General features: G+C 50.3%; 1 protein-coding gene across 1 annotated transcript; it reads left to right on the top strand.

Moving 5' to 3' along the window:
* The first annotated feature begins 588 nt into the window (after positions 1-588).
* LOC131697680 (netrin-4-like) lies at positions 589-16863 on the top strand. The gene is made up of 10 exons (XM_058988239.1): positions 589-1716; positions 4008-4534; positions 8306-8575; positions 10823-10949; positions 11537-11725; positions 12138-12351; positions 12478-12611; positions 13527-13595; positions 13792-13962; positions 14911-16863. Exons 1-10 carry the CDS (start codon positions 1650-1652, stop codon positions 15045-15047), a joined length of 1905 nt encoding a protein of 634 aa, XP_058844222.1. The 5' UTR covers positions 589-1649; the 3' UTR covers positions 15048-16863.
* The last annotated feature ends 846 nt before the right edge of the window (positions 16864-17709 follow it).

Below are 17709 nucleotides of genomic sequence, written 5' to 3'. Positions count from 1 at the left end.
TGTGCTGTGCTTTCACTGTGTTGAATCACACTGTGCTGCATTACACTGTGCTGTATCACACTGTGCTGTGCTTTCACTGTGCTGTATTACACTGTGCTGTGCTTTCACTGTGCTGTGCTTTCACTGTGCTGTATCACACTCTGCTGTGGTTATACTGTGCTGTATCACACTGTGCTGTATTACACTGTGCTGTATCACACTGTGCTGTGCTTTCACTGTGCTCCTCCCCTTCTCTTTCTCTGCTCTGCTCCACTAGCACAGAGGGAGGTTGTTCAGAGAGTGTAAGAGCCTCCCCTTCTCTTTCTCTGCTCTGCTCCACTAGCACAGAGGGAGGTTGTTCGGAGAGTGTAAGAGCCTCCCCTTCTCTTTCTCTGCTCTGCTCCACTAGCACACAGCAGAGGGAGGTTATTAAGCAAAGATATACGTGATGAAGTCATGACGTCGGTATTTCATGCTGCACACCAATCACACAGTTTGTGAATAGATTGGAATGCAATGAGGTAAGGTTTCTCCTAGGCGGCGCTGCGGGGCTTGTCGGCTTCAATACCAACACTGTAGTGTAGGGGGCGGAGCTGTGGTCCACATCCCGGGTATTTCATTACAAGAGGCACGGTCCCGCTTGATAACAGAGCTTTGAAACAGTGACAGCTGGAAGAAGCAGAACAGCACGCCACAGTAGCGGGGAGCCAGCGAGACTCAACGGGACAGAGAGCAGCGCAGCGCCGGCTTGATCGACAGAGAGCAGCGCAGCGCCGGCTTCATCGACAGAGAGCAGCGCAGCGCAGTTAAGAGCAGCAGCACAGCGTTTCGTTCAGTGCATCCAAACTCACCTGCTGTCATCCGCAACGAACCACTCCTGGATTGTATATTCAATTCAACGTTATTGTATTTTATTGTGTGTGTATATATACCAGAAAAGCAGAACGGGTTTTGTGTGACTGCGATCACATGATATCGTGTACTGGGGATACAAATATAAACACATAATACCTAAAATACCACGGAGAACTGACACTGAGAGTGCACAGCGCGACCCAGAGCCGCTCTGGATAAGAGTTTGTGAATAGCGCTGATGAACTCGATTGTGCGTGTTTGGATGAGAGCTGTGTACCTGAATGCGACGTCACAGGATGGTATATATCATACACATGACAGGGAATTCATCAGTATAGAATTACAAACAGAACACAGAGTCTGCTCGCTGCGCTGAACTGCATGCAAAGATACATGACAACCGAAACGTTGGCGTTTGTCTTTCTAACATCTTTTTTAAACGGAGCGATGATATAATTCATCGGCACGGGAGGGGACTTGGAGCACGCACAGTTCACTGGGTCGGAACATTTCAGGGTGGATTCGGGATCACTGGTTCCGGTGCATGTTGAATCTCTATGGATGAGCGAATGACAATGCGATTTTGAGGCGGCGTGTTATTGTACCCCTCTCGGCTGGATGGTTACAGTTGCTATCGATCGCACTCGCAGTGTGGACAGGGTTGATGCGTCAGTGGGTAAGCGAAGACCCTCTGAACTGGACTGAAACAAAGCAGGCATCCCTCCACACAGACGGGTCACCGTGGCGTTTATTGATTGATTTAGCTTGCTTGTTGGTTTATTTTTCACGAGGACTTCAGAGACGTTTAATTTGACATGCATCACAAAGGAATTCCCCTGCTCGTGCTGCTGGAGTACTTCATCTGCGTGCAAGGTGTTCCAGGTAAGGGAATGGGGTTTTCCAGAACGGCTGATGGAATACTGACTGTCACGCCGCACCTGGTATTCCATTACGTATATGCGCTCTAAACTACTGAATGCCGTTGCATTTGTATTCTTCAGTGCAGACTTACACGAGACATGAAATGTGCGCGGCTCTCGGGCTGCTGATGCCGTTCCTATGAGTTATTGAGATGGTCGGTATTCTGCATGCGTGCCTTCAGTGTGTTTATATGGAGCGGCGCAGCTTTAGCACACCGTGACCCTGCGTTAGATTTGGGTACTTTTATTTGGGTTCATAGACGTGTACCTACAGTAAAGAAAAAAAACAACACGATGCATAGCTGAGCGCTGTCGTTTAGTTTTAGATGTCACAGCTGCGATGTTTATAGCATCTTCTCTGTAGTAATTGTAAATAATTGAGCACCGAGTCTCCAGTCAATATGAATAAATACATTGCCATCACATTCGTTATCTTACACACGCTGTATAAATGAAATGGGTGATAGTCTCGCATTAGTGATCCTATCACAAGAATAAAGCCTGTCGGGGGGGTTGAAATATGATGATCAAACGTACCGCATGTCAGAACAGCAGGAGTAGAAATAAGACTCCTAGTGCAGTGACGTTTCACCCATTCCACGTTTCAATGCGCATTAGCCACAGTGAACAGGTAACACGCTCAGGTGTGTCCGAGTAAAGTCATCAGTGAAACCAGGAATGGATCAGACTGCTGTGCAATGGGAGTGTTATTTCCATCCCTGGAACAGCCATGTTCATAGTGAGTGCAAGTCTGGGTAACGATAGATCGGAAAGGATCGAGTGTTTTTAAGTAGAGGACCACACGTGTGTAGAGCGGCGGAGCAGACTGAACACACCCTATACGAGCCGCCGGGGTCACCGTCGCTGCGATTAAAGAAGCGCGCGTCTGTTTGAATGGTGCGCTCCAGCCCTGGTTTTGTGTTCTAACTGTACACTAAATGAATGAATTGGTCCACTTAAGTAATTTAAGATACAGTTGGAACAAAACAGCAGGAGGGACAGCGGCTCTCCTGGGCCAGGATTGGAGACCCCTGGTCTAAACAATAGCGGCTCTTAATACTGCTGTATTATTGTGGGTGTAGCTGCATCTGGATTAGCAGAGTGAGCTCCACCACTGCAGGTCATTTTGAAATGCACCCACAGTGACAATGGGCCCTGTTGTACTGACAGAGTAAGGTGTCTTTCATGCATACGATGACGTCTGGTGTTATCCACAGTGTGCTGGGTTCTGGAGCAGGGACGCAGTCCTGGGAAAACTCATTAAAGAAGTTGATAGCACTTCTGTGGCCTCAATGGGGCGCTCAGATTCAAGTCTAACCTAAAGTACACCAGGTACACTACAGTGTAACCATTAACATCCAGTGAAGGAGTGTCCAGTCCCAGTCCTGCAGGGTCATTCCACTCCAGTGAAGGAGTGTCCAGTCCCAGTCCTGCAGGGTCATTCCACTCCAGTGAAGGGGTGTCCAGTCCCAGTCCTGCAGGGTCATTCCACGCCAGTGAAGGGGTGTCCAGTCCCAGTCCTGCAGGGTCATTCCACGCCAGTGAAGGGGTGTCCAGTCCCAGTCCTGCAGGGTCATTCCACTCCAGTGAAGGGGTGTCCAGTCCCAGTCCTGCAGGGTCATTCCACTCCAGTGAAGGGGTGTCCAGTCCCAGTCCTGCAGGGTCATTCCACTCCAGTGAAGGGGTGTCCAGTCCCAGTCCTGCAGGGTCATTCCACTCCAGTGAAGGGGTGTCCAGTCCCAGTCCTGCAGGGTCATTCCACTCCAGTGAAGGGGTGTCCAGTCCCAGTCCTGCAGGGTCATTCCACTCCAGTGAAGGAGTGTCCAGTCCCAGTCCTGCAGGGTCATTCCACTCCAGTGAAGGGGTGTCCAGTCCCAGTCCTGGAGGTTTAACAGGTTCAGTTTTACACTTCACTACTTCAGGGTCTGGATGGAAGTTTCATTGGTTAAACAATTTTAAAACAGGGAAGGAACCAAGAGCAGGCATGCAAGGGCCAGCTCTAGTGAAAGTAAGAAATACCACTTCAGAATGAATCAGTGTTGCAGGGGGGGCAGGTTAATGGCTACACTCTGGTGTTCCAGATGTACTTACAGGTTAGATGATGTCATCCTTCAATTTGGAACGTGTTGTTTCCCCACAGCAGCAGAGAGAGGACTTCACGGCCCCTCAGTGTATAATAAGCAGCATTGACAGTAGCTGCTGCTACATAGCTTTGTCAGAGCAGCTCCTGTGACTCAGTGTTTGTTTCCTCAGATCTCAGGACACTGCCGGTGTCTCGTTGTGACGGACGCTCTTGCAACCCCTCTGTCGGTAACCTAGCGACCGGCAGGACGGTGTCCACCCTGAGCAGCTGTGGGCAGAACGGCACGGAGCTTTACTGCTCGTACCCGGACCCGGGACTCTCCGCCTGCCAGCGGCCCAAATGCGGCAAGTGCAACGCCCAGCACCCCGGGCACGCCCACCGCGCGGCACACATGACTGACGACTTCTTCTCGAACCCGGGCACGTGGTGGCAGTCGGCGGCGGGCGTGAACCGGGAGGAGCTCCGCCTGGACTTGGAGACGGAGTTCTACCTGACCCACGTCATCGTGCTGTTCCGCTCCCCGCGGCCCGCGGCCATGACCCTGGAGAGGTCTCAGGACTACGGCCGGTCCTGGAGACCCTATAAGCACTTCGCTGTGAACTGCAGCGAGACATTCGGCATCCCCGACGACGTCAGCCACGCGGGGTCTCTGTGCACCTCCCGCTACTCCCACGTCCTGCCCTGCACCAAGGGAGAGGTAGGGGCTTCTTCCTGTTATCATGGTGTTCAATGTAGTGCCAGCACCTGTCACAGCCTGCCTCCCAGCAACACAGCAGGGCTTGAGATTGCTGCACCTAGTCCAGGGTTTAGGGATTGAGATTCACACTCGCAATGCTGCACCCAGTCCAGGGTTTAGGGATTGAGATTCACACTCGCAATGCTGCACCCAGTCCAGGGTTTAGGGATTGAGATTCACACTAGCAATGCTGCACCCAGTCCAGGGTTTAGGGATTGAGATTCACACTCGCAATGCTGCACCCAGTCCAGGGTTTAGGGATTGAGATTCACACTAGCAATGCTGCACCCAGTCCAGGGTTTAGGGATTGAGATTCACACTAGCAATGCTGCACCCAGTCCAGGGTTTAGGGATTGAGATTCACACTCGCAATGCTGCACCCAGTCCAGGGTTTAGGGATTGAGATTCACACTTGCAATGCTGCACCCAGTCCAGGGTTAGGGATTGAGATTCACACTAGCAATGCTGCACCCAGTCCAGGGTTTAGGGATTGAGATTCACACTCGCAATGCTGCACCCAGTCCAGGGTTTAGGGATTGAGATTCACACTAGCAATGCTGCACCCAGTCCAGGGTTTAGGGATTGAGATTCACACTCGCAATGCTGCACCCAGTCCAGGGTTTAGGGATTGAGATTCACACTCGCAATGCTGCACCCAGTCCAGGGTTAGGGATTGAGATTCACACTAGCAATGCTGCACCCAGTCCAGGGTTAGGGATTGAGACTCACACTCGACCTGCTGGGTTTCACTGATCAACCTCATGCCAGTATGAATAAGTCACACCTGAATCTGTAAGCCTTTATGAAAGTTCACCACAGTAATGGCATAGTTGCATTTTCCCCATGCCTTTCCCATGATTATATTATGCATTTCCCATACCACTCTGGCCTTTGCCATGCTTCACTATGCTCTATTGCACTTTGCTACACTTTTACTTAAAGAATGACAACTGCTAAACTACCGTGCAGCAGACTATGGTAAACTTCACAAAGCGTGGTGCCTGTATTACTGGAAGTTTGAAGGACTAATAAAAAAAAAAGATATATATATATATATATATATATATATATATATATATATATATATATATATGCCTGCCTGCTAGCCGGATGAACACAATGCAAGCTGTTGTTTTAAATGGTGATTTACGACAGCCCTCTTTAAAGCAGTGAATGAATTCACAAGCGATCCATTCACCTGGAGGGCCAGGGAAGGCTTGGCATGGCGGGCAGACTCCGTGCCAGGCACTGCAGGTGTCCCGTCACGGACGAGGGGGACAGAAAGCAATGAGTGTCACTCCCGAGAGGATAAATAGGCAGGAAGCATTTATTAATACGGTCTGCAGCTCAAAGTAACGTGTAAAAGAGGTGCAACATTTCTGCTGGGTTTGTTTGCTTAAGCAAGACAAATGCTCTCCTGTGTCTCTGCTGTGTTTCCCTAATCCCTCCCTGCTGTCCGTGCAGGTGATAACACCGTGGTGATCTTCTCAGGGCTCTCCTGTGTCTCTGCTGTGTTTCCCTAATCCCTCCCTGCTGTCCGTGCAGGTGATAACACCGTGGTGATCTTCTCAGGGCTCTCCTGTGTCTCTGCTGTGTTTCCCTAATCCCTCCCTGCTGTCCGTGCAGGTGATAACACCGTGGTGATCTTCTCAGGGCTCTCCTGTGTCTCTGCTGTGTTTCCCTAATCCCTCCCTGCTGTCCGTGCAGGTGATAACACCGTGGTGATCTTCTCAGGTCTCTCCTGTGTCTCTGCTGTGTTTCCCTAATCCCTCCCTGCTGTCCGTGCAGGTGATAACACCGTGGTGATCTTCTCAGGGCTCTCCTGTGTCTCTGCTGTGTTTCCCTAATCCCTCCCTGCTGTCCGTGCAGGTGATAACACCGTGGTGATCTTCTCAGGGCTCTCCTGTGTCTCTGCTGTGTTTCCCTAATCCCTCCCTGCTGTCCGTGCAGGTGATAACACCGTGGTGATCTTCTCAGGGCTCTCCCGTGTCTCTGCTGTGTTTCCCTAATCCCTCCCTGCTGTCCGTGCATGTGATAACACCGTGGTGATCTTCTCAGGGCTCTCCTGTGTCTCTGCTGTGTTTCCCTAATCCCTCCCTGCTGTCCGTGCAGGTGATAACACCGTGGTGATCTTCTCAGGGCTCTCCTGTGTCTCTGCTGTGTTTCCCTAATCCCTCCCTGCTGTCCGTGCAGGTGATAACACCGTGGTGATCTTCTCAGGGCTCTCCTGTGTCTCTGCTGTGTTTCCCTAATCCCTCCCTGCTGTCCGTGCAGGTGATAACACCGTGGTGATCTTCTCAGGGCTCTCCTGTGTCTCTGCTGTGTTTCCCTAATCCCTCCCTGCTGTCCGTGCAGGTGATAACACCGTGGTGATCTTCTCAGGGCTCTCCTGTGTCTCTGCTGTGTTTCCCTAATCCCTCCCTGCTGTCCGTGCAGGTGATAACACCGTGGTGATCTTCTCAGGGCTCTCCCGTGTCTCTGCTGTGTTTCCCTAATCCCTCCCTGCTGTCCGTGCAGGTGATAACACCGTGGTGATCTTCTCAGGGCTCTCCCGTGTCTCTGCTGTGTTTCCCTAATCCCTCCCTGCTGTCCGTGCAGGTGATAACACCGTGGTGATCTTCTCAGGGCTCTCCTGTGTCTCTGCTGTGTTTCCCTAATCCCTCCCTGCTGTCCGTTCAGGTGATAACACCGTGGTGATCTTCTCAGGGCTCTCCTGTGTCTCTGCTGTGTTTCCCTAATCCCTCCCTGCTGTCCGTGCAGGTGATAACACCGTGGTGATCTTCTCAGGGCTCTCCTGTGTCTCTGCTGTGTTTCCCTAATCCCTCCCTGCTGTCCGTTCAGGTGATAACACCGTGGTGATCTTCTCAGGGCTCTCCTGTGTCTCTGCTGTGTTTCCCTAATCCCTCCCTGCTGTCCGTTCAGGTGATAACACCGTGGTGATCTTCTCAGGGCTCTCCTGTGTCTCTGCTGTGTTTCCCTAATCCCTCCCTGCTGTCCGTGCAGGTGATAACACCGTGGTGATCTTCTCAGGGCTCTCCTGTGTCTCTGCTGTGTTTCCCTAATCCCTCCCTGCTGTCCGTGCATGTGATAACACCGTGGTGATCTTCTCAGGTCTCTCCTGTGTCTCTGCTGTGTTTCCCTAATCCCTCCCTGCTGTCCGTTCAGGTGATAACACCGTGGTGATCTTCTCAGGGCTCTCCTGTGTCTCTGCTGTGTTTCCCTAATCCCTCCCTGCTGTCCGTTCAGGTGATAACACCGTGGTGATCTTCTCAGGGCTCTCCTGTGTCTCTGCTGTGTTTCCCTAATCCCTTCCTGCTGTCCGTGCAGGTGATAACACCGTGGTGATCTTCTCAGGGCTCTCCTGTGTCTCTGCTGTGTTTCCCTAATCCCTCCCTGCTGTCCGTGCAGGTGATAACACCGTGGTGATCTTCTCAGGGCTCTCCTGTGTCTCTGCTGTGTTTCCCTAATCCCTCCCTGCTGTCCGTGCAGGTGATAACACCGTGGTGATCTTCTCAGGGCTCTCCCGTGTCTCTGCTGTGTTTCCCTAATCCCTCCCTGCTGTCCGTGCAGGTGATAACACCGTGGTGATCTTCTCAGGGCTCTCCTGTGTCTCTGCTGTGTTTCCCTAATCCCTCCCTGCTGTCCGTGCAGGTGATAACACCGTGGTGATCTTTTCAGGGCTCTCCTGTGTCTCTGCTGTGTTTCCCTAATCCCTCCCTGCTGTCCGTTCAGGTGATATTCCGAGCCCTGACTCCTGGGAGCGGGATTGAGGACCCCTACAGCGCGGAGGCCCAGGACCTGCTCAAGCTGACCACCCTGCGGCTGCGGCTCCTGAAGAGGCAGGACTGCCCGTGCCGGGGGGCCCCCGTCGGGGCGCTGCCCAAGCCACAGCACTCCGCTCACTACGCCGTGTACGACCTCATCGCCCGCGGGAGCTGCTTCTGCAACGGGCATGCCGAGGACTGCCAGCCCGCGCCGGGGACCAGGAGGGAGGGCAGCATGGTACGCATGGTCGTGTCTTTTATATACCGTGTGAGTGCAAATCTCCACTGAAATCAGGCGTGCCATTCAGGTGAAGGTGACACGTGTTGAGTCGACTAAATGTACCCTTCAGAGTGAAACGAGTGAACAAACAGCTGCTTGGGTTTGTGACGATGATCGCTGCTTTACTTAGACTGTGAAGAACAGCGATCGGCACAGACCCAAGCAGCTGTCTCTTCACTCGTTTCACTCGGAATGGTAAATCAGTCCAATCCAAGGGTCCCGTAATGGATGGCAGGTCCCTGTCAGCTTTCTAATGAGGACTCATTCACTGAAGCACTTCTGCTTTCACTTATTATTCTACGTGGTTACTTCTGCCAAAAAAAAAAAAAAAAAGCTTTTCTACATTAAATTTTTTCTCCCCATATGTTAAAAAAAACATTTGCAATCTGCACTTGTTTGGCAGGGCTGGGCACATTCCTAAACCAATTTAAATGTTAATGCAGCTTTGAAGAGAAAAGGCTCTGACAGTAATCCACCCCATTAAGTTTTACACCTCCGCAGTCTTTAATGAGCATGCCGTTCCCACGTGGAGGAGCCTGATCAAGCACTGCATTGGTCTGGCAAGGCTCTGGAAGACAGACAGGCTCTGATCAGGACCCGGCAGGAACACTGACCTGACAAACACCTCCACAGCAATGTGACATGAGGAGGCCAGCTCCGCTCCCTGCCTGCTGCAATGCCAGAACCGCCAGCCCACTGTTACTACAGAGCCCTCACTCCTGTCCTTCCCTGACAGGACTGGAGTGCAGCAGTGCTGCGTGCGGCCCGTGGTAATCGTGGTTCGAGATGGATTCTTTGATGTTTTGGTTTGTGAGGGTAGAGGGAGAGACGGGTCCTCCGCTCTCACCACGAGCTGAGCAGTCCCATCACATCCCAGCGAAGCCCGTTAAGAAGATTCTGCAACGTTAAAGAAAGCGAGAAACAAAGACTCACAAGGCAGAGTTAACTCAAAGGGAATCAGCTGTTCTCTAAAGACAGAAGTCCTTTCCTGCAGTTAACAAAAACAAGAAGTGCACAGTTTCATTGGACTCTTGTTTAAAATGCCATACCTGTCCTAGATGCAAGCCCACCCTGAGCTGAGCTCTGTCAGGAAGCCGGTCCTGCTGTTTCAGTGTGTTTGGATGTGATTGCAATCAGGAGCAGCTTGTAGCTCCAGGGCTGTTCCATCCATTCATGGTTGTAGTTCTGTGCAGACGCATAATCAGGGGATCCTGATAATCTGAGCCCAGAGGAAGCTGTCGTGGGGTTTAACGTCCCTTTCATCCAGTTTACTTTACCACTGTATTTCTGCTTTTCCCTGCTTAACCACACCTCTCTATAACTGACAGTGCTTGCCAATGCTTTATTACACTTTACTATGCTTTTACTGAGGGGCTCTTTTATAAGGTACAGCGTTCTGTAGTGTTTTTAGATGGTTTCTTTTTTTATTATATGGGCAGCTTCATGCAAGTCTTCTCTGCCATAGATTAACACTGAAGTGTATTTTTGCATTGCTACAGATCAGCATGGGCCTCTCACTGTATCCTCGTGTATTTGATGAAATAATGCATCTTCTGACACATTACTGATGGCTGGCCAGGCTACTAGCTGAGTTCAAATCAAATCTCGAGCTGTGACCTCCTGCCTGACCTTGAGCCAGCCCCCTGACCTGACCTGCTGGACCCTCCAGCTGCAGCAGGAGCCCTTGGAGCTATTCAACATGCAGGAGCTTCGAGGCAGGCTGGGCTCGGGACACACATGCATTGCGCTGATGGGGGGGGGGGGGGGGGGGGAGTTGGGACCACTTTAGACTCCTGGAGTCCCAGCTGCTTCATGCAGAGTCCATTAGCCTGTCCCATGACTGCCTGATCTGATTACATCTCTAAACAAAATCAACAGACACTGCCGTCCTCCTTGGGGACACTGAAGCCAGTCAGCTGGAGTCCTTTGGGGGGCTTGGGAACACGCAGCCTCCCCCGTCTGCACGCACACACTAGAGAGACATGCAGATCGCTATGCTGCATTCAAAACACAACTGTGACCTGTTTTACAAATGACTGTGTTCTATGCATTGCAATATACTGTAACTGTGACCATTGTAACTGCTGGCTTCTCAGCCTAGCAGTCATGGTAGAGTCACACTTATCCCCACAGCCCTGCAAAGTGCGCTGCTGTTGTACAGCACTGCTTGTTTGTGCATGACCTGGTTTGCTGTGTGTTCCCCAGGTTCATGGGAGCTGCCTCTGCCAGCACCACACCGCAGGGGAGCACTGTGAGACGTGTGCACCTCTTTACAATGACCTCCCATGGAGACCAGGCGATGGAATAACAGGGGCACCAAACGAGTGCAAAAGTGAGTGGTCCATCTGTCTGTCAATCCATCCCTCAGACAATCAATCAGCCCCTTCATCTGACCAAAGAGAAACCATCGAGAACAGACTCACACTCAGCTTAATCAACACAAGACCCCAGTCCACTCTCCGGAGAGCTGTCTCATCATGCATCTCCACAGTGTTTAATCCATTGTGGACTGCGGTTTATTCACAAGACCCCAGTCGACTCTCCGGAGAGCTGTCTCATCATGCATCTCCACAGTGTTTAATCCAGTGTGGACTGCGGTTTATTCTGTAGAAATACTACTAAAAGAAACTGCAATTCAGTGACAAACATTTCGACCGGAAGTCTTTTTCAATGTCTTCAGACATCCAACGTCATCCAATGACCGTTCCAAATTCCGCAGATGAAAATCAGATACAGATCTTGATCCAGCTGCTAGATGTAGGTTTAGAAATACCAAACAAAGTCCTTTTCCAGTGTCTTCCAGCTGAAACCTTTGTAAACTGAATGTCCGTTCCTATTGGTATTGCTGAGCACTGTCGTGTGTTTAGCAGCTGTGGATGGATGTGGTTGATCTTGTTCCTCTCCTCTCCCCTCGTGCAGAGTGCCAGTGCCACGGCCACGCCGAGAGCTGCCACTTCGACAGCGGCGTGTGGCTGGCCTCGGGGAAGCGCAGCGGGGGGGTCTGTGATGGCTGTCGGCACAACACCAAGGGGCGCCGGTGCCAGCGATGCCAGGCTGGCTTCTACCGGGACCAAGCCAAGCCCATGTCCTCCCCCGACGCCTGCAAACGTGAGTGCCTTCAATGCACCCTGTAGCCCCCTGATGCTGTTTCTCATTGCTCTGCAGTAGCAGCGATCCCTGTAGCCCCCTGATGCTGTTTCTCATTGCTCTGCAGTAGCAGCGATCCCTGTAGCCCCCTGATGCTGTTTCTCATTGCTCTGCAGTAGGAGCGATCCCTGTAGCCCCCTGATGCTGTTTCTCATTGCTCTGCAGTAGCAGCGATCCCTGTAGCCCCTGATGCTGTTTCTCATTGCTCTGCAGTAGCAGCGATCCCTGTAGCCCCCTGATGCTGTTTCTCATTGGTCTGCAGTAGGAGCGATCCCTGTAGCCCCTGATGCTGTTTCTCATTGCTCTGCAGTAGCAGCGGTCCCTGTAGCCCCCTGATGCTGTTTCTCATTGGGTTTCTGTTTTTGATTCCCAGCATGCTCCTGCCACCCTGTAGGCTCCACCAATGGCTCCTTCTCCAGGCTCTGGAAGTGCCACCCCCGGAGCGGCTACTGCTACTGCAAGCCGGGCGTGGCGGGCCCCAACTGCGCCCGCTGCATGATGGGATACTGGGGGTTTGGGGAGAGCGGCTGCCGGCCGTGTGACTGTGCCCGGGACTGCGACCCCGAGACTGGGGAGTGTCTGGACAGGTGGGGGAGCAGACAGGAAAACAGCTCTGCACTGTACCCTAGCTGTACGATGCTACAGGCAGATAGATTAGGACAGGGAGGCTCATGCATTTATTTATGTGTTGATTTGTTTCGCCCATGTTGCAGTTTTGACCACGAGCCGTTTTTCGATGTTCCTATTGGAGGGCGCATTCCTGACCTCATTCACGTTCCGACCAATGAGAGTGAAGGGGAGTGGACCTGGGAGGATGAGCAGGGTTTTTCAGCCCTGAGGCACCCTGGTAAGTGAAAGAGACAAGGAGGAAAGCACCCCATCGATTACACTCCGTGCATGATGTTTTTGTATTTGCCCTTCCCTTGTAAAAATCACTGCAGTAAACAGTGGCAAAAGCATAGGAAAATGTAGTAAAGCCTAGCGAAATCATTGTAAAGCAAAAGCAAGCATGGGAAATCATTGTAAAGCACAGGCAAGCATGGGAAATCATTGTAAAGCACAGGCAAACATAACAAGATAAACCTTGGGGACCCATGGAAAAGCAGTCAGACCAACAGCATGAGAAAACCAAGGTTACATGAAAAATGATGATGCAGATATACTGTGGTAAACTTTTAGAAGGGTTAATACAAATCACAGTGCATGAGAGCGAGCCTAACTAGAGCTGACGGAGTTCAGACCGGTTTGATCTTGGTCTGCTGCTAATGGAAACAAACCAGACTGATTTTTAAAGTCATTTCAACTGGGTCCAATGAGCTGACGGTCTTCACAGACCGGTGATTCACACATGGGGAAGTCTGCCATACTGACATTCAGTGGAGTGGTTACTGCAGACATCTGCGTAGCTGCTCTTTTTGACATGCTTCATTGATTGGTACTCGCATCTTTTAAAGCACATTGCCATTTCAATGGGAGTTACGGATGGGCTGAAGCGTGCAATCTAAACAGTATGTGACCAGAAAACAAAAACACAAAAACAATCTGAATGTGAAAAGCAAACGCGATTCCATCCTGCGAAGCTGCTCCTGAAGTCAATCCCTGAGCAGAGGAATTCCACCGCTCCCCCCGGGGCACGGCTGCATACCTGTGACATGCTGTGCATGCGTGCGTCTGGTTTAATGCAAACCTAACCAAATATTTGTGTCTACCCCCCTCTCTCCCCACCCCGCTCACGCGCTGCTTTCTGGTTTTGGCACGCCAGAGAAGTGCATATGCAAAGAGAAAATGCTTGGAGGCGTCCCGGATTTTTGCAAGATGAAATATGCTTACGGTAAGTGTTAGTGTGTCTCTGTGTGCGAGTGTGTGCGTGTCCCGGTCTGTGTGTGTGTCTCTAAAGGTGCTTTTCCAGAAGCATCTTTTTACCTGCATAAAAGTCAGTAGTTTAGCTGCTGTTACTGCTCTGGATTACCATGTGAACTAGCGTATATTACGTTGTGTCAACGTGTTCTTGGTTTTTCTCTGGAAAGTGATCAAGGCGAGGATCCTGTCCGCCCACGACAAGGGCACGCACGCAGAGGCCGTCGTCAAGGTGAAGAAGGTCATGAGGCAGGGCAAGGTGAAAATATCACCGGGAAACAGGAGCATCTACCCAGAGTCCTGGACCAACAGAGGCTGCACCTGCCCTATCATGAACCCAGGTAAGATACCTCCATCTCACCTGCCCAGTCATGAACCCAGGTAAGATACCTCCATCTCACCTGCACTGTCATGAACCCAGGTAAGATACCTCCATCTCACCTGCCCAGTCATGAACCCAGGTAAGATGCCTCCATCTCACCTGCCCAGTCATGAACCCAGGTAAGATACCTGCATCTCACCTGCCCTGTCATGAACCCAGGTAAGATACCTCCATCTCACCTGCCCTGTCATGAACCCAGGTAAGATACCTGCATCTCACCTGCCCTGTCATGAACCCAGGTAAGATACCTGCATCTCACCTGCCCTGTCATGAACCCAGGTAAGATACCTGCATCTCACCTGCCCTGTCATGAACACAGGTAAGATACCTGCATCTCACCTGCCCTGTCATGAACCCAGGTAAGATACCTGCATCTCACCTGCCCTGTCATGAACACAGGTAAGATACCTGCATCTCACCTGCCCTGTCATGAACCCAGGTAAGATACCTGCATCTCACCTGCCCTGTCATGAACACAGGTAAGATACCTCCATCTCACCTGCACTCCCTAACCTAGCATTCTTATAAACCCATTGCACTCCCTAACCTAATTCAGTAAGTTAAGCCCAATTTGCATTTGTTCCATTTTTCAAGGCAGGGGGTTACTGCCTTGAAAAATGGATACTCTTGCGTTTCAGCACACTCAATAGAACAGCATGCTGAGATATATTTATATTGTGGGTAACCTGTTTTCAGTGCTGTTGCTCTTCATCTTTCTTGGGAATGTATTATCTAGAAAGCGCTGGATGGTGTTATTGCCATTATCAACCCCAAAGAACATTGGGAGTTTGAAGATTCTAAGCTTAGCGGGAATCGAACCGCTGGGGCAGCGATACTGGAATCGGATTGGCTGAGATGACCTGTGAGGTTTCTAACATGCTTGACATGTGGCTCCATGTTTTAACAGGAACAGATTACCTGATCGCTGGACACGAGGACTTCAGGACAAGCAAGCTGCTGGTCGACATGCACAGCCTGGTGAAGCCGTGGAAGGCTTCCGTGGGGAAGCAGGTCGCGGAGATCCTCCAATCAGGGTGCAAGTGAGCCCCCCCACAGCTACCGAACTGAGACCAGGACCTCGCAATCCTGCAGGACCACGGCATTCCAACCTGAACTAAAACAATGCTTATTTTCTACATCGTTTGTTCGTTCGTTTTTTAAAACGTGTTTTGATGGTCACAGTGGTGCAGCAAGATGAGAACAGGCAACAGCATGATTGAGGGTTTTTTAAAACTCACTGAAAAAACTTGAGATGGAAAAGCTGCCTTGAGTTTCCATTGGCAGAGCTCAGTCCAGTTTGAACTGAGACTCTCTCACCCCAGTCAGCATTGCCTCTCATTGGCAGAGCTCAGTCCAGTTTGAAATGAGACTTGCTCACCCCAGTTAGCATTGCCTCTCATTGGCAGAGCTCAGTCCAGTTTGAACTGAGACTCTCTCACCCCAGTTAGCATTGCCTCTCATTGGCAGAGCTCAGTCCAGTTTGAACTGAGACTCTCTCAGCAGAGGAGTGGCATTACAGACCCGGACTGAATGTGTGATGCGTACAGGCACAGCTTTGTGAGGTGACCTCAGCTCGCAGACTGGATTGCTGACCGCACAGATGGATCTGGCGGCAGGAAGCCTCAGTTTGATAACTGGAGAGATGGGAGTTTTCCAGACTGGTCTCAGGGAGGGTAGAAAGGTGGTATATTGTGAAAGGAGTTTCATACAGCATTGTAATGCAGGTAGCGTGCAGAACAGCGTGCCTGTAAAACAATGTGTCGACAAAGTGCACCATTCATTATCATGAAACCAGCCGTGCTGTGAATACAATGATTGAGAAAGAGATTTCTATCATGTGCGAGGCTCCTATCACTCATTATACACAGACACGTTATATGTATGGTATGTATTGTGTATATTACTATATTTTCACATTTCTGTTTCAGTAAAGTCTGTAAAATGCAAGCTGTATATATGTTGCTATACGTTCAGAATTCTTTACCTTCACGTTGCTGCACATCAGGCTGTACTTGTGTTTGTGTTTATTTTACCAATATCCACTGCTCAGGGTCTTTCAACTCATAAGAGCACACGTTTCCCTGCTGTATTCCACAACACGTCACAGAGCAAGATGGGCCGAATGGCCTCCTCTCGTTTGTAAACTTTCTTATGTTCTTATGACAGCTCCGTGCCACCTTCCGTTTTATCATGCTGTATTCTCCATATCGACGTAGCCCATTCTAAACGATGACATCACAATCATACCTCTCGGAAATCCATTCCGCTGCAAAGCCCATTCTAAACGATGACATCACAATCATACCCCTCGGAAATCCATTCCGCTGCAAAGCCCATTCTAAACGATGACATCACAATCATACCCCTCGGAAATCCATTCCGCTGCAAAGCCCATTCTAAACGATGACATCACAATCATACCCCTCGGAAATCCATTCCGCTGCAAAGCCCATTCTAAACGATGACATCACAATCATACCTCTCGGAAATCCATTCCGCTGCAAAGCCCATTCTAAACGATGACATCACAATCACACCTCTCGGAAATCCATTCTGCTGCAAAGCCCATTCTAAACGATGACATCACAATCATACCTCTCGGAAATCCATTCCGCTGCAAAGCCCATTCTAAACGATGACATCACAATCACACCTCTCGGAAATCCATTCCGCTGCAAAGCCCATTCTAAACGATGACATCACAATCACACCTCGACCACTTCTCGGTATTCTGTTCATCAACGCTTCCCCTCTTTTTAATGGGATTGACAATGGACTAAATAAAGGTGGGTAACGATCAGAAAACAAACACAGCTGGATTTGGACCTTGTGTATTAATAATAAAGCTGTATGTAACAGAGTTCTAGGACTGCGAGTCAGTGCGTGCGTGTCTCTGTGTGTGCGTCTCAGTGTGTGTGCGTGTCTTTCTAACACTGGTGTTGAAACAGGGATCTTTACACACAGACCACGAGACAGGGCTCTGTTCACTGACCTGTACCGACTGCTTTTAGGAAAGTTATTTTTTGAAGGACTGTTTGAGGGTTTAAAACATTCTCTAGGGAGTAAACAGTGCTTTGAAAAATAGGGAAGCATTGTAAAGCACAGAGAGGTCTGGTAAAGCATAGGGAAGCATTGTAAAGCACAGAGAGGTCTGGTCAAGCACAGGGAAACATTGTAAAGCACAGAGAGGTCTGGTAAAGCATAGGGAAGCATTGTAAAGCACAGAGAGGTCTGGTAAAGCATAGGGAAGCATTGTAAAGCACAGAGAGGTCTGGTCAAGCACAGGGAAACATTGTAAAGCACAGAGAGGTCTGGTAAAGCATAGGGAAGCATTGTAAAGCACAGAGAGGTCTGGTAAAGCATAGGGAAGCATTGTAAAGCACAGAGAGGTCTGGTAAAGCATAGGGAAGCATTGTAAAGCACAGAGAGGTCTGGTAAAGCATAGGGAAGCATTGTAAAGCACAGAGAGGTCTGGTAAAGCATAGGGAAGCATTGTAAAGCACAGAGGTCTAGCAGCTATAACCCTGTGTTGTATCCATAGTAACTGTAGGACCCCAGCGTTCTCAGTATTCCAGGCAGGTACTCACCCCGGTGCTCTCCCTCCTCCCCTGCACATTAGCGTGAGCTCCACCCTATCATTATGCAGTCCTTCCTGACATTTTTTAGCCAATAGGTCTGCTACGTCACTGCCAGCTACCCCACCTAG

The sequence above is a fragment of the Acipenser ruthenus genome, chromosome 16 (genome assembly GCF_902713425.1).
Source record: "Acipenser ruthenus chromosome 16, fAciRut3.2 maternal haplotype, whole genome shotgun sequence".
NCBI classification, from domain to species: Eukaryota; Metazoa; Chordata; class Actinopteri; order Acipenseriformes; family Acipenseridae; genus Acipenser; species Acipenser ruthenus.
This window is presented reverse-complemented; position numbering and strand designations above follow the sequence as displayed.